Source organism: Poecilia reticulata, chromosome 13, assembly GCF_904066995.2.
Source record: "Poecilia reticulata chromosome 13, P_reticulata-male-v2, whole genome shotgun sequence".
Classification (NCBI taxonomy): Eukaryota; Metazoa; Chordata; class Actinopteri; order Cyprinodontiformes; family Poeciliidae; genus Poecilia; species Poecilia reticulata.
Window position 1 is genome coordinate 9,632,905 of NC_088842.1, and position 16,655 is coordinate 9,649,559.

The 16,655-nt window shown below is 41.4% G+C and overlaps 1 protein-coding gene across 1 annotated transcript; it reads right to left on the bottom strand.

Annotated features, from left to right (window-relative positions):
- Nucleotides 1-121: 121 nt before the first annotated feature.
- LOC103474706 (ras-related protein Rap-2b) lies at nucleotides 122-16,146 on the bottom strand. The gene is made up of 2 exons (XM_008425850.3): nucleotides 15,106-16,146; nucleotides 122-12,750 (listed from the first exon to the last, which is right to left on the bottom strand). Exon 1 carries the CDS (start codon nucleotides 15,725-15,727, stop codon nucleotides 15,176-15,178), a length of 552 nt encoding a protein of 183 aa, XP_008424072.1. The 5' UTR covers nucleotides 15,728-16,146; the 3' UTR covers nucleotides 122-12,750; nucleotides 15,106-15,175.
- Nucleotides 16,147-16,655: the final 509 nt, after the last annotated feature.

Genomic DNA, 16,655 nt, shown 5'->3' on the forward strand with positions numbered 1-16,655 from the left:
ACATCAGGTGTTTTTGCTCGAAAACTAAAACCCACGGAGAAAGGGACATTTTCGCCCCATTCGAGCTTCAGCCATAACCGACAGACAAATATGAACTTTTGAAACATATTAAGAGTCATACTGAGAGTTGATCGGGTTACTTTATTAGGTCACAAAAATAACAAGATGCCTACTTCATCCTGGGCTCTTCCTCCCTGTGTGCATTCTCAATTTACAACCGAGAGCTGATTTAAAATCCCAGTAAAACATATATCGGCTTTTTAATCAACAAACAATTACATACGTTGCAAAGAGCCATAAAGTCTACAGCGAGGATCCTCAGGGCTGACATTTCCTCCATCTAGTACTTGTACCAGTCCAGGGTCGGGAAAAGAGCAGCGACCCCACACACCCTGAACACAAACCGGTTAGACTTTTACCTCCAGGTCGGTGCTGCAGAGCAGGATTTCCAAAAATGAGGATATTTATGTGCATGAACTTGATGAATAAAGCTAATTCTGATTATATTAAGCAATAATAAAATGATTTATTTCATTAATAATGCAAAATTATTAAGAATGTCCTCGCATCTGACTTTTGTTAACCTGAAACAGTGGTTAAAAAAAATAAAAACATGAGCCTTTAAAGCACTTAATCTCCTTAATGCAGAGAGTTGATTCTTGACAAGAGGCCATTCGATTGAAACACGGTCAGATGGTCCAAGAATAGCTGATAAAGTAAATGAAGAAAAATGTGAGTGGGAGAAATAAGAGGGGACAGGCCAAGAGATGCCATGGAGGGGTGGGGGAGAGAGAGAGAGGGAGGGCAGAACGGGGAGAGAGAGAGAGGGAGGGCAGAACGGAGGAAAAGTGAAGGGAAAAGGACAAGAGCAGCAGAAGAAGCGACACTGAGTCACACAGCAAGACAGGAAGTCTTACACGGAGACACCCTTCCTTCCTGTCAGCACCCCGATCACCAACACTGGACACCATTCAGTCTCACCTCACATGACACATGTGACAGGAATTATGGCACAGCGCATGTGCTGTGGCTGTGCTTGTTCCTGTAATGATAAAGCGTGTGCCTAAACGGGCCGACTTCAGCCAAACTCGAAATTAAAAGAATCCAATGGGTGAAGATAGTCTTCCTAAGACAAGATTTTACAAAAATCACAATAGCAATAAAGCATCTATGTCGACATCACCCTCCAAAATGTGGAGTTCTGACTCGAGGTCCCCGTGTGACAGTTGTTTCTATATCGTTGTTTTTGCGCCACCAGAGATTTTATTTGGACAGCATGTGAGGGGGAAAAATGTATTTGAAGTCTAATGATTGACTTTGGAACGGTACTTTATCTCCTCAGAACAACCTCACGTGGAGCTGGAAACGGTTTTATTGGCAAAATGTAGAAATGTTCAAGGACTGTGGACACATAATCAGAAGTACAACTCACAGAAATAGGCCATAATGTAAAATTTTCAGAAAATAATATTCAGGGAATATAAATAATAAAGTTCAGACCAAATGAAATGAAAAGCAAACCATTTTTTTCTATGTCTGGCATTAAAGCAGATTAACTCTTTAGGTCAGCTGGAGTAACCAAAAGATTTTTCAAATTGTTAAACTCTAAAAATGTTTCGTAATGCGTTCTTTAAAGTCTGAAATTTAGAAAAATATCCCTAAGATTTAGAAGCATTACTGTCAAACGCCATGAGTTTAGGCAAAACATTGGGGTATCCTCTCCCACAAGTATTTTTATTTATTTTTTCATATACACACAACAATTTGCTTGATTTTTTTTTGGCCCAATCCTCCGTAAACAACTGGTTGATGCTGACAAGAAAACTCCAACAGGACACTGTGAAAACCGGCAGCACCAAACAATACGTTTTCAACTTTTTGACATCAAAAATCACGACTTCCCGTCAGTTCGCTGCAAAGGCCGCATGTTGGTCGTCCACAGCATGAGTGTAATGTGGGTCAGTAGACTGAGGGATCGGCGTCTCACAGGACACTTCCTCTTCCACAGCACAATGCAGGATATGAGCAATTTTCCCAAAGTCTGGCCTCAAAAAAAAAAAAAATCCTGAGAAAACGACACACTTCAGAGGGTCACATGTGGGGCATCTGGAACAACTTTATGATACTGTTAAAGTACAATCCGTCCCTGGATGCATTGCCAAAACTCTCGTCAACATGAAAAGAAAAAAAAAAAAAGCCCATAAAAACATGGCAGTGGTTTTGGTGAAAATGAAACTATGACTCATGCAGTCATACCTAGGAGATGTTGACAGTGATTGGGCTGGATGGACGCGTTTTACGTCACTCAGGTTGTTGCTTCTATCACACTTATTTCCTGTAAGCGCGTTGACAGTGAGACAGAAACTGCGGCGCTATGGGTGCGGCTGCTGTGTAGTTTTGCCGAGTGAACTGTGTGACCAGTCAGCTGTGCCACATGCTGATGTAGCTGAACACACTTCCTGTCATGACCAAATATAGAGGGAGAGAGAAAAAAAAAACAAGTGCTTTCTTGATTGCCAAATGAGGAATCGATATCATTTGAAAAATAAATTCACGGGGAGATAGGTTGTGATTTGCCATTTTAGTTTCATCACCATCAATATTACGGATCTTTAAGGCACCGAATAAACCTTTAAAAAAATAATATTTGCGGTTTGTTTAGCAGGTTGTTCTCCTGCAGTGTTCTTTTTCTGCTCCCTGTTTTCTTTGGTTTATAAAAGGAAATGTTGCGTAAACGTGTGCCAGGAGAGCAGCTCGGTGATAAATCTGGACTCTTGGGGTGAAAGGAAAAGGCTAAGGTATAGAAACGGAAAAAGAGAGGAAAAAAAAAACGTCCAAATGTATCTATTTTCTATCCTCGGTTATTCTTGCAGGGTTGCCAGGTTTGCTGCTGTCCATCTAGCTGCAATTGGACGAGAGGCGGAGTACACCCTGGACAGACCACCAGTCGCGCACACATTCCCACCGAAGGTCAACTTAGATAGACCAATTAACCCAACAGTCATGTTTTTTCAGGGTGTGAAAAATTTGTAAAAAAGGACGGAAAGTGGTAAAATTATAATCAATGAAAGTGGCAGGTCATGGACGTCACCACATGTTAGAAAGCTGAAGTCGCTCATGATTACAGGATGGCGACCCAAGGGTAGCAGGAGGCAGGAGGAACCCCCGCCAACCCCCCCCCCTCCCCCCCCGGCCACATCAACACCGGATTGGCTGAGGTGACGAGGAAACGGGCCGGGGAAAACTGGAGCTGAAAGCTGATAGCGAGTTACTTTTTGTGAGGCACATTTAAAGTCTCTGTTTGTTTTAAAAGCCCCGAACGCTTGAGAGCCAGGATCAAATAATGAGTGAAGACAGATTTCTCTCACCACAGGGGGGTTCAAGGTTCAAGGCCTTACTGACATCAGTCACCCGGTCCCGCTGAAGCAGACAGAGCAAGACGCTGCTTTCCCCGAAGGAGTCAGCAGAGCAACAATTGACAAAAAAAAAAAAAAAAAAAACTATTTCATATAGAGATAGATTTTAGAAATATAGATGATACAGAACTGCTTTGTATCATTGAGTTAGCAGCTCTACAGCCACCTGGAAGGTTTTTTTTTTATGTAATTATTCATTTGTAAATACAAATGTATTGAAACAGGATTGAAATCGGATATAATTTCAATCATTACAGACAAATAGATCAAATAAAGTCAACAATTTTAAGACCGAGCAGTAAAGTGGATTATGTAAGCACACAGTGTTCCTTCTGTCATGTCAAAAGATGCAGAATGGCCAAAACAACAGTGAAATGCAATAAAAATAAAAATCAGCAACTGATTCGATTTTTAACTCTTTTTAGTGACTGAATCATGATGGTTGACATCTGTAATAAATCACTATAAAGCAACACTTTATTTAATTGGGTCTCGACTGCATCCCAACAGATCTTTCTAAGATCTGCAGCCATGAGCTGAGCACACTTTTTGTTGTGCCTGTGTGATTTATAGAACAACATCACTTTAAAACATGGCCAAAAACACAAAAAAAGCTCCAGCTGCTTGGAACATAAATATTAAAAGATATAAGGGATAACTCAACTTTTCCCCAACGCTGTGACATCTTACTCTTGTAATGAGGAACAGCTGTTAGTTTAAAAAAAACAAAAAAAAAACATCTTTATCAACAAAATGAAACAGCCATGGTACAACAATATGTGGCCAGAAAATGGCTCATGTGGGAATAAGATTTATATGTTTCAAATTACTTTCTGCAGAACCCATCAGATGCTGGTGTAGCTTGTGCCACAGTAAAAACATGGAGTCTGGGCAGCTGGAACTCTGTGTTTTCTTGCACACGACCACGCATTTTCTCACTCTGTAGAAAGTAGCAGTAATCCTCCAGTAATGCTGCCTCTTACTTTGTAGGATGAGACATTTACTGATTTAAAAAAAAGTGTTTAAAAACCAATTTAATCCAGATGCAAGCAGGAAAACTGCATCAGTAGTCCTAAAACCAGTCGGTAAAGTTCTTGACATGTTTTAGAAATCGGTGTGGGTGAGATGGCTGGTGCTTGTTAGCATTAACACGTTGCATTAGCATGCAGCTAATGCTAAAATGGCTCGGCTTCAATTAGCCTACCTTCTTCAGAACTTGCCTATTGAGTTTCACTTAGTGGGCTCAATGATCAATTTTTTTCTATTGTGTTTTAGTGCAGATATTTAATTGTGAGTTACGCTGCATAGTATTCATATGACACTTAAACCTGCTTAAGTTAAACTGTATTTTGAACTGCTGCTGATGAAAATGTATATGAATGTCAACAGATGCATAAAAAATGCACATTAAGGGATATATGTCTGTATGTATTTATGTGATGCTTATGTTTACACAAGAAGGGTGGACAAAGGGCTACATGAATGAGCTAACCAGCAGGATGACAGCATGTTATCTTGTTCATCTAAAACAGGTCAGGTGACAGGCGGCAGGGAGCCAGAAGAACCTGTAAGTCCCTCCATACTGGTCTGATGGGAGGCTGGCTGTTGCAGTTCATGCACACAAAATTATATATATATATTTTCTGTATTTATTTCCAGTCTGGACAAATTAATTGCATTTTTAACATTTTTATTTATTTTCAATTTGGCACTATTTGCTTTCCTTACATCACTACCCACCACTTCTCTGTTGTGGACAACTGCTCATGGATATTCCTCCTCAAACGGCATGGACAAAAAAAATTAAATTCAAATTCAAAAACACTTTGATCTCAAAAGGAAATTACATGTTGTTTTAACTCATATTAAATCATGGATTCTCTTCCTTGATGTGTGTCAGTTCGTAACTATGTTGACCGTTTTTGTATAATTGGTTATTCTGTGTACTTTCATTTTTTTTTGTGTCGTTCACTTTGATTTTCGGATACATGATACTGCAGTGATGCGTCATTTTGTTGCGTTTTTATTAACGACTGACGGGTGACGACAGATCTAATGCACAAACAGCAGAAAAAGTCAAAGGACGAGCCAGAAGGTGTAACCATGGTCTTATCAGGAATTTAGCTATTTTTTTAAATCGCTTACTGATGGGTGATGTCTAAAAAGTGGGATTTTAAAACCACATTAAAATCAACAGATATGCAGTGATATAAAACATTTTATTTCATTGCTTTTAGACACTCGTTATATTTAAAGTTTGACCGGTTCCAACATATTTCTCTGTTTTTGTGGCTTTAGTAGAATTTTTTTTTTAGAAACATTGATGATAACGCCGCTCCAGTCCGCACTTCAACTAGATTAAGAAAGCTATTATAATGAGATTTGAAACGTGCAACGTTTCATCAAGTTTTTCTTTACATCTTTTTCTTTTATGTCTGACTTTACATATAAAGCTGTAGTCTTCAATAAACTCATCTCTCGCAGAATGCCGAGGTGGCATAGCGTGGATTTACCCTTGTTTCGATCTGACCCACGTTCCAGTTCAATTCACTGCGTGCAAATAAAACTGAAGTAAAACGTAGTTCCCCTGCTTAAAAGCTTGGAGCTTTGCTTTAAATATCATAACATTGGATGACCTGTGCGTCACCTCAGCTGTTAGGACGCAGGAGCACCTTCATCCATACGCTCATAGAATTGATTGGACTAAACATAGAAAACAAGAAAAGTGTTTGAAATAAAATCAGACCGACTCACCAGAAGGTACAACACAAACCTGTGTAGATGACAAGCCGATAAAAGTCAAATGATGCGATACATCCGTAACTTCCCGCTGCCGGTCGGCTCACGTGGCGGAAACTTGATTTGCATGCTACCCAAACACGACGCATCTTTTACCTGTGATGGGATTTCAGAGGAACCACAGATTTTTTTTGTTGTTTTTTTTAAATTGATTATTTTATGTAGCCGGTTTAAAACTACGCCGGTTACCGGTGCGCACAACCCGACAGACTCAACAATCCGTTTTGACGGTAGCCAAGCTCGATTACAAATCGGGCCCTTAAGCGTTAGTGGTTCTCACTGACACCGGTGAACAAAAGCTATTAAGACCATAAATCAGTAGTTCTGTCCGCCTGCCTTCTGTGGCCTAGTTTTCCATGCAGATGGAGCTGTGGTGTGAACCAAGACAACTGTGCTATGATTACATAAAGATGGGCATAAAGAGCAGTTTGTGGCGCTGCACAGTGAGACGGCGTCCGTGGGCCTGTTTGGACAAACTCACTCTTTGTTTTAATCTTCTTCTTTTTTTCCCCCTCACTCTCTCTCAGCAGCTTATACTTTATATTTTGCAGTTTTTTCTTTTTTGGATGACCTTCCCTCTTTGACGCGATTGTGACAATCAAAACAAAGAACAGAGAGGACCGTAAGAGGCATAACTAATTCAACTCACGAAAGGCAAGTGCAAGGCCGAAGCATGTGATCATACGCAAACCACTTCGAGCTCAAGTTTCTCCATCCCTCTTCAATCCCCTTCTGCAGCGGCGGCTAAAGACATGCCCAGACATTACAGTTGAAGGAATGGTGGGAATGAGAGGAATTCTGGGGCATTCCCGTCTTGGCACAGCCGGCTCAGAGCGAGAAAACCACTCCCTGGTTTTCGAGCGAACGAGCGACTGCCAATCATGACCTCTCCTCCGTGGATTCTTATAATACGGATTGGGTGTAAATAGTTCAAGATTTTTGAAGTGAGGTTCTGTTGAAACATGAGTAAATATTTCAGCTGTCTCTTGGTGTGTTTTTTTTTTTTGGTGTCGGTCCAGATCCAGAAGCTAACGACAAGTCCAAGAGGGGCCAGGACAGCGACGGGCCTTCGTTACGTTAAAACACCAATCTCCAAATAATCACTGCGACTTTAGCAGGCGCCATTTTAAGAAGCTCAGAATAGTTTGTCACATTTGCACTAAGCAGTTGTCTGCATAGAAGCAGATCATTATCTATACAGGAAGATGAAGATACGAAATTGTACAAAATCACAGACACGCCAGTCTCGTGCAAGGTATTACGTGATTGTAACCTTTTAAGAAACCAACTTAAAATCATCCTGAACTGCTGGTTAAAGTTTATACTTGCGGGAAAAATCAGTCGGTTTCAGTCCAGAACGCCATTTAAGAGGACCCAGCTAGCAAACCCAAAAGCTGAGCGATGCGTTAGCTCCGGGCATCTGGACAAACACACAGCATGATGTTGGACTGTTGCAAGGACCCAAACTGCACTTGTGTTTAGAGTCACACACTGCAGCCAAACTGGTGTGTGTGTGCATCTGTGTGTTCATGTGTGAGAGCAAAAAAAAAAACAACAAAAAAACAAAGCTCAACCAGCCTTAAAGGGTAAGACAAATAAGCCAAAGATGGCTATTTCTGCTGTTGTTATGGTGATGCAACAGGAAATGACAGTAGTAGAAGACGATAAAAAAAAAAGCTACTTATCTACTTATAAACTAAAGGCGAGCACCAACACACAAGAGTGTTTGATAAATTACTGCAGAGAGTGGTCTGATGACGTGCCGCGGTTCTCCGATGGATGGAAAAGCGAGAACAAAACTAATAGGAGCAAATGGCTTCCAAAAGAGCCGCGCTCACTGCGACAAATGCAGCACACAACAGGAACATCTGCCAAGAAAAATAAGGAAGGCAAAACCAATCTGTTGAACACAAGAGTGCTTCAAAAATAGCCCGGTGACGCTTGGAGAGAAAGAGAAACCTGTAATTCAGCAAGGAGCCTGTATAGTGATTAAGTCCCATGTAAAAAGAAAAAAAAAATGCAAACACACACACACACACACCACCCACTCATGCTGTCTGTGTTGCTCCACTTCCTGTCAGAGCAACTGCAAAACACTTAAATTGAAACAGCAATATTCAAACTTAACCTTCAATTTTTAGGCTTGGGCTTAACTATTAAAAATATGTTGTTAATCCACCTTATCATAATAAGTCACTCAGAAATGAGTGATGAAACACACCAGCCACTATATTCCAGCAGTGCCTGATCCCCATCACCCCCCATAGGTCACGAGGTCACCATGAAAACCCATACCACATCCCAAACCCCTGTGCCCCCCCCTCCCCACCCAAACCATGGCAACCACTATCACATGACCATTTCCCATGACCCAGCAACCGCCACCATGCCGGGTCACTTGAGAACGTAAGCCTCAACGATTTTCTGCCAGCGAATAAAAATCAGCAAATGCATAAAAAAGAAAAAAAAGAAAAAAAAAAGAACACTCAAATAATGCATAAAAGAGGTCACCGGGGAGAGCCTGATGGAAACACGGCCAGCAGAAGACTTTGGTTTTTACTGTTGTGCAACGAAAGAGATTTGGGAAGTGAAAGTTTGACCACTTTCCTCTTTATGAAAAGACAGATCAAAAGAAACAGGAACTCAAAAACAGGCACCCTTCTCCTCCAAAGGGCAAATTCTTCTGCTATCAGATGTTTACACCACAGCGAGATACTAAAACGGGGCTACGGCAGAGGCAGCAGCGGCGAGAGAGAGGTTAGCGTTTACTGTAACTGGGGGATTTAGCTGCACAAAACTTCCCCCTTTCATCCACTTACCACTCTGACTGGCTTTATTATATTTAAGGCAGACTTTGACTTCAGTGCCGTCCTCGCCTGACTACACAATCTCTATCATGGCCTTGAAGGAAACATGCTATTAGCTTTGGCTTCACAGAGATAACGCAGCTGGAAAGCAGACACTGCTTCCAGTTGGATGTTTAACAGGGTTGGAGGAGGGGGTGTGATCTGTGAACTGCTATCAACAGTTTGACAAAATAAACGAAACCGAACATTAGGTGGTGAGGGTGTCTTGTTGGCTTTAAGAAATAAGAGAGAGAGGGAGAGAGAGAGAAGAAAAAAAAATCAGTGTGCATATGTGAACACGCACACACCGTTTCTATTTTCTCTCCGAACACAGTTGGCAAATAATGTACAAGATCCTTGTGCACACATTATGGATGTTCATTTGGCAACGCAGAAGAAAATCACTTCCCAGTGATGAGAATGTACCCCAGAGATGGATGGAGAAATCAGCTGATGATCGAAATCAGACCACTTTCAGGTGGACTCGCCACTGATTTTTGAACTTGGAACTTGGACGAGCTCAAAGTTCAAAAATCAAAGGTTTTTCTGGTACAAATATTAGCCTGGCCATTGACTTGCTATGCAATTCCGCTCGATTCTCATCTCCCTCCAGTGCTCCGTCTGGGACTTCTCCCATTGAGCTGAATTCCTCCATTTAAACTTCAACCAGGACACTCAGCGAACAGAAGTTGTGAACGATGACAATGACTTCCCCCCCCCACCGTTTTAAAACTCTAATCTGCACTGCTTGTAATTTAGCAACAGCAGCAGAAGAAGTGAAGGAAGCCCTCAGTCGGCGTTAGCCAGGCTTACAAATACTGAATTAACATTTGCACCATCTTGTTTGACTTGCAGTGGACGGTTATTGTTTATGGCGCAGGCCTAACAATAGGCCTGCGCCTAACATTACACAAGTCAAGGCTAAACGTTAGCAATTGGGAAGCATTTAAAACTTCAACAGAGTCCACGCCTCTAGCTAGCAATCATTTCTCAATATCCAAGAATCCAGACTGGGTTGGTTTTCACCTGTCTAGCAAAATAACACCACCAGTTTTCTGGAGATTCCTGTGTCCACATTTTCCTTTTGTAATACTAGCCACACTAATCAATAAAAACGAGTTTTAAATGTCAACACCACAATGATTGTGTTTTTTTTTTATTGTCTCTGCTGCTAAAAAAAAAAAAAAAAAAACTTTGAAAGTCCTTCTTTACTTTGTGCAAGAGAAATCGCAGTTGTACAAAATAGGCACGGGCAGATCAAACCTTCTCAAAAACTGGAGATCAGAATCGCCCCCATAAAAAAAAATCCCACCAGTCGAGTCTTTCGCCATATCCCAAACCTCCCAGAGCTGCGCAGTCACACGGTGCACACGATGCTATGCTGCTTACGCGGAGCTAACAGATACCCCAAGCATGCAGCGTCCCACGCAGCAATCTGAGCCGGCGCAGGACACTGACAGGCAGACACATCTGCTCCAAGAGAGGCCGGACTCTATTTGGAGCTTATCTCGCGTTTGTTTACTCCGCACCCCTCCAGCCACGCTGCGCTCGGCCCAGTCTGGCGGGTTTAAGGTAGCGCTGGAAGGTAAACAGAAGCTGAATAGCGGCCGCTAATCAGTCCCACCCACCTCCTCTCCGCATCCCACGACTGCAGCTGGGATGTTCCGGTGCTACACCCACGCAGCTAAAGAGACATTCACCCAAAGAGCTGCAGCGCCTGGCCATGTCTCAGAAACGCTTCGGGAGATGCCGGGTGGATAGAAGGACTTTGAACTTGAGAACAAGCCAAGGCGATATTCAACAAGCGTGTTGTGCACTTCAAGTCGTCTTTACAAGGTCCTGCTACTTCTGGAAACGTCCTTACAACAACGCACAATACTCAAATCATCTAGAACTGTGAAAACGAACAAGGCCAAGTTACTCATCTTGTTTTCAAACTACTCATAACAGATACACCCCGTGCTGGTTTTTTTTTTCTTCTCAGATAGACATTTTACGTCACAGTGGTTTCAGTGTTAGCCACAGAGAGTTTTGTTGTTGTAGCAGAAAGGACAGCGTGGCTCCGCAGCATGAGAATGAAAATTGAGAAAATTGGATTTTTGAGTTACCGAAAAGAAAAAAAAAAAACGAGTGGCTTTGATGTTTTTCTTAAAGCGACAAGTTACAGTTTGCTTGAAGTTTCGACGTGAATCTGTGGACACGAAACGCAGTGTACCAACAACAAAAGGTGCAGCATTTTTTTTCCCCCCCTGCTGACGGCCTACTTCCTGTTAGCTTGTTGATAACGTAAAGATTTATGCCATTCATACAATTCTGCGGTTTTGGGTTGAGGTTAGTCTACTTTAAGCTATAAACACCCTTGTAAACATTGTCATAACCGGATATTTTTGAGTATTTATGGAAGTTTCAAGAAGAGTTTTAGCCCTATCCCCAACTGGTCAAGACCAACATCATAAAGTTATAGCAGTAGATGTTAAAAAAACAAAAGCACAGCCTCAATTTTTTTTTCTTTTTTAAAAATGGAAATTGTATTAAAAGAATTGTCTTTAAAACAGCCAACTGTCGTATGGCTGATTTGAAATTAAACTTACAATCAGTTTAGATTCATCAACGGTACATCATCACATTTCCTGTTTAAAAACAACAACAAAAAAAAAAAAAAAACTGAACAAACTGGATTCCTTTGAATAAACTGGTCTGAAAGGTTTAAGCGTTGTGCATTGTTACGACACCGAGGTGGGTTTCAGTACCTGTGCAATTCAACAGAAAAGAAATCTGGCCAGACCAAGCAGATGCCAAAGAATGCAAATATCACATGAAAAAAAAGAAAAAAGAAAAAAGATGGCGGCCAACGTAATACAAACAGATTTCCACCTTTTTTCTACTAACAACAAAAATGAAACCTGCTGTCGTTAATCAAGTTCACATAATCATCCCGAAGAAGAGTTCACAAGCTTGTGAATGGCCACGTCGACAGGGTTCTTTTGGTGATGCGTGTGTAGGTTGGCACAAAATCTGAACGGCTGATTTGTTTCGGAAAGGCACTCGACACAAGGGGCGATCAGGTCAGCGTCTCCATGGCGCTTCGGCTAGTGTGAAGGGAAAGATGAAAGAAAAAAGTGGCACTCGTATATATTCCACCGGCAGATATGTGGTTTTCTTTTGACTTTGGAAAGGAAGAGAAAACGGAGGATTTGGAGTGTCATGGAGCATTTCTCCCCCCTCCCTCTCCAAAAAAAATTGTCCTCCTCATCGACTGCAGTCATTTAACAAAATATATATTCTATCTCCCCGTCTTCTTCCCATACAGAAATACCCATTTTACGAGTTCCTCTAAAGTGTCAACCTTTGAATCTTTTTTTTTTTTGTGTTGTGTTGTTGTTTTGTCTTTTTTTTTTTTTTGTTTCCCGCTGGGAGTTTTAGTTCCGGTCGGAAAGCAGGGTTGGGATTTCTGAAACTCTCGATCCGACTCTGCGTTGACGTCGACGGTGGACGCTTTTGATTGTGCAGATACTCCGACCCAGCAGAATTCCTGAAGAGTGGGACCCTCCCCTCCGCCTCGGTCGCTCCCCTCCGCCTCCTCCTTCTTCACCTCCTCCTGTCCCCTGCAGCATTCCTCCCTTCATTTTCCTCCAAGGCCAGGGTGAGACACGAAGAAGAGCTCGACAGTACAGACTCGCTGCAACACACTGCCACCAAACAAGACACGAGAGAGGGAGTGAATTCACAACTTCACATGAAATATTGACAAAGTACATTTGCTTTCTAGGTTTATTTTGGGGATATTGAATGAATTAATTTTTTTTTTTTAATTATTGGTGAACTCTAAATGTGACCCAACTTCTGTGCTTAAGCTCATTCGTGAAATTACACATGCCGACTAGTTGGGCAACTCCCTCCTCTCTATGTTGAACAAATTCAGCAAACAGGTTTGTGAAGCTAATTAGGTCAGGGAGCTCTTGCTCTCGCAAGTTCTGCAAATTAGCTCCAAACTTCTGCAATCTCCTTTGTAAAACAATAAGCTTCATATGCCTTCCAGTAAGAACTATCCTGGCATTTGATTAGGAAATACTGGCAAAAAATTAAAATAAAGAAAATCTAACCCAATACTACGATCCGTCAATCCATAGTTTGAATACATCTTACTTGTTATTTTCTTTTTTTTTTTGGGGGTTTTTGTTTTTTTTAAATAGGTATACCAAGTTTTAAAAGTTACGCTTTTATTTCTCACGCACCAGTCAGCTGGCTGAAAGTGAGTTACTACCCTTTTTTTCTTTTTTCTGGCCTCTGAAAGCACCGAGTCGTGACACAGCAAACTATAGTAGCGCGGCCCATCACCTCCATTAAGGTATTGCCGTTTTAAAACCACTTTTTGTTAAGAACCCTAGTAGATTCTTTACTAGCAACAAGTCTGCATGCACTTCAGCTACTTAGCCGTGTCATCATCCACTCACAAGCAGCCATTTATCATCTGTAGCGGGTTGCACGATTGCTGATTCCAAGTGATAATCTAGAACGTACCAAGATTATCATGCATTACCTTTTTTGTTTTTTTGTTTCGTCATTCCTATTTGTGAAATACCAAGATTTGTGGTTAAAGTATTGGTCTAAAAAACACCGTTTGATTTACCTGAAGTTGAGAAAAGAATTCTAAAAGAATATTTAAAAAGCAATGAAATAGTCTTATCTCATCCAAAACATCGACGTATTTAATTTGTGAGCACACGCTTAATCACATCGCCCGCTTAAAAGATGACACATCTTTTATCTCAATTTCTCAATGTTGTCAGGACGAATATCTGAACGTGTTAAAACATTTCACTGTATTATTTAAGGAGAATGGTTTGACTTGACATATTTTGAGACTTGCAACACTTTAATATAAGCTGTGGAACATAATTTAGATCTGAATTACTTTCAGAACTTTTCTCCCCTTAATTATTAGCCGCCACACATGTTTTGGGTGATCTAGAGATCCCCTGATTAATACTTTTTGCATTTCTTACTAATATTGCTGTTTTTAATCTAGATTAAAAGCAGATTGGCAGAAAGCTATGACTATGCACTTTAAATTTACTACATTTAGACAGAGTTTACTTTTATAATTTTCCTTTAGTGTCACACATCAAAATCAAAATAACAAAAAAAAAAAAACAACAACAAAGTTTTCAGTTTGAAATTGAGTCAATTAGATCTGGTTAAACATTTTTGAAACAATGAAACAGGGATATTCAAACTTAATCCCATTTTACTTCCGGGCTACATCAGAGTGATAATCATCACTCTCCATTGAGGAAAGGCCGCTTTTTAGCTTCAGATGGTAATCTGCTAGCAAAATCTCCAAAAACTACAGGCTAGTTACCAGGCTAGCTACCTAAACTACGGATCAATCCTCCAATTTTCATTTGATTGGAAAGGCAATTAGTTAAAAACCTAATCTCCCTATACGCCGCCTTTTTCCATCATATTCATAAAACAAAATAAACTTCCATCATTCCAAAACTTGGACAAGTATAGTTGGTACATCAACCAGCCACGTTTCGATGCACTTTTCAGAGTATTTTTTGATGCATAAATGCAGGTGATCTCGTAAGTTCCTGGTGGAACTATAACTATATCTCTGTGATAAGTCATGTCTTGTTCTGAGTCCATTGCAGACATTAGGGGAAAAACATCATCTGAATCAGCAAGTCAGACCTCAAAGAAAATGGGAAATGAGTATCAGCATGCAGGAAAAGTTGGATCAGTACATCTCCTATTGTATACAACATCTACAAATATATTACATCTACAAATACAGGAGCTGTGGGGATATTTCCTCATTTTCTGCTTTAAAATGACAGGAGATTGAACACGTTGTGGATTTGTCAATAAAAAATGTATTGTAAAATGCAACAAAAACTAATATATTTCACCTAGGCCTATACCATAAGGGTCTCTTACCAGCCGATTCAGAAAGCCACCAAAACATATCAATAACATACGAATCACATGCTACAGAAATGTGACAGCTGTCTGTGGTGTTCGGTTGTGTGTAGACTTACCATTGCAAACCTAAAACCGAGTAGAGAATAAAACTTTATGATTGTCCTTTTTTTTTTTTTTTTTTTTTTCTTAAAGAATCACACAAGCCGAGCAGCACTTGCCGTCGCCATTTGGTGTGTTGGCATAGTTCATCTGTCGGACTATCTCTGCAAACAGTTCGTCCACCGACGTTTTATTTTTGGCTGAGGTTTCCATGAACGGGCAGTTCCACTCGTCCGCCAGAGCTTTCCCCTCACCGGACGAGACCTCCCTCTCGCCCTCCAGGTCCACTTTGTTTCCGACCAGGATCATTGGTACCCGCTCATACCGTTTGACCCGAATAATCTGGTCCCTCATGGGTTTGATGTCCTGGAAGCTCTGCTGGTTCACCAGACTGTAGACCAGGATGAAGCCCTGTCCGTTTTTGATGTAGAGGTCTCGCATGGAGGCGAACTGCTCGGTCCCTGCCGTGTCCAGGATCTCCAGCACGGACGGAGACGAGTCCACTTCGATCTCCTTTCGGTAGAAATCCTCTATCGTGGGGTCGTATTTCTCTATGAAGGAGCCAGTGACGAACTGGACGGTGAGCGCGGATTTCCCGACCCCGCCGGACCCGAGAACCACTACTTTGTACTCTCTCATGGCTCTCAAGGCAGCCGACGCTCCTGCTTCCTCTCCGCTGTTGAACCCGCTAGCCGCCCCTGCTGGCTTTCAAACCGCAGCCGCCAGCACTTTTCCGCGAGCTCTGGGGCGGTTAAAAAAATGGGGTGTGGCCGTCAACTGTCGCCGTTCGGGAAGTAAAATGCAGGTATTTCGGCTCCAGGCTCAGCATTTATACTGTAGCATGCTGAGGTCCCGACAACAGCCCAGCCGGTTCTTGTCCGAGCTTCCCCCGTTTTCCTTCACGCAGGCAGCCCCCGTGCGTTGACTGCTCTCATTGGCAGACGTCAAGCCACCCGTAGCATAAGCAATAACGCTGTTGCTCATTTTCAAAATAAAAGCTCTAAATTATAAAATAAACATTGATATTCAAAAATACATACTAGTTTACATTTCAGGCCCTAATAAAATAAAATAAAAATTTAATGCAGCTTTAAACTGTTATTTTTGACTAACTAGCATTATATTGTCGTAATAATACCCATGTGCATGGCGTTAGTTGCTTGAACTTCTGGTTTAATTCTTGTTTATTTCGCTAACTTGACACCAGTCTGTCTCAGCCCTTCCTGCTCGCACTTTACGCATTTTGCGTCCTACGTCACCAAATAGAGATTCTGCCTTGCTCAGTTAAAGGTGCAGTGCCGTTGTTATCGCACAGTCAACACAGCTACTGCCCCCAGTCCTCTCGTAGACCTGCCACACCTTAGTTTCGACATCACTGCTTCTTGGGTTTACTGTTGCTTGAGTCATTATACAGCGTACTGGAAACTTCTACCTGTAGAGATACCTGCAATCAATTTGTTGCACAATAACAACAAGGAATTGTATGTGTGTGTGTTTCGGGGTTCCCACTTTATAACATGAGATGATTCTGTGGAACAAATTAATGTGTTTCTTTAGACCCAAACAA

Bases quoted from the DNA above. Each gene is read 5' to 3' on its own strand.
- LOC103474706 (XM_008425850.3), bottom strand. From the start codon at position 15,727: ATGAGAGAGTACAAAGTAGTGGTTCTCGGGTCCGGCGGGGTCGGGAAA.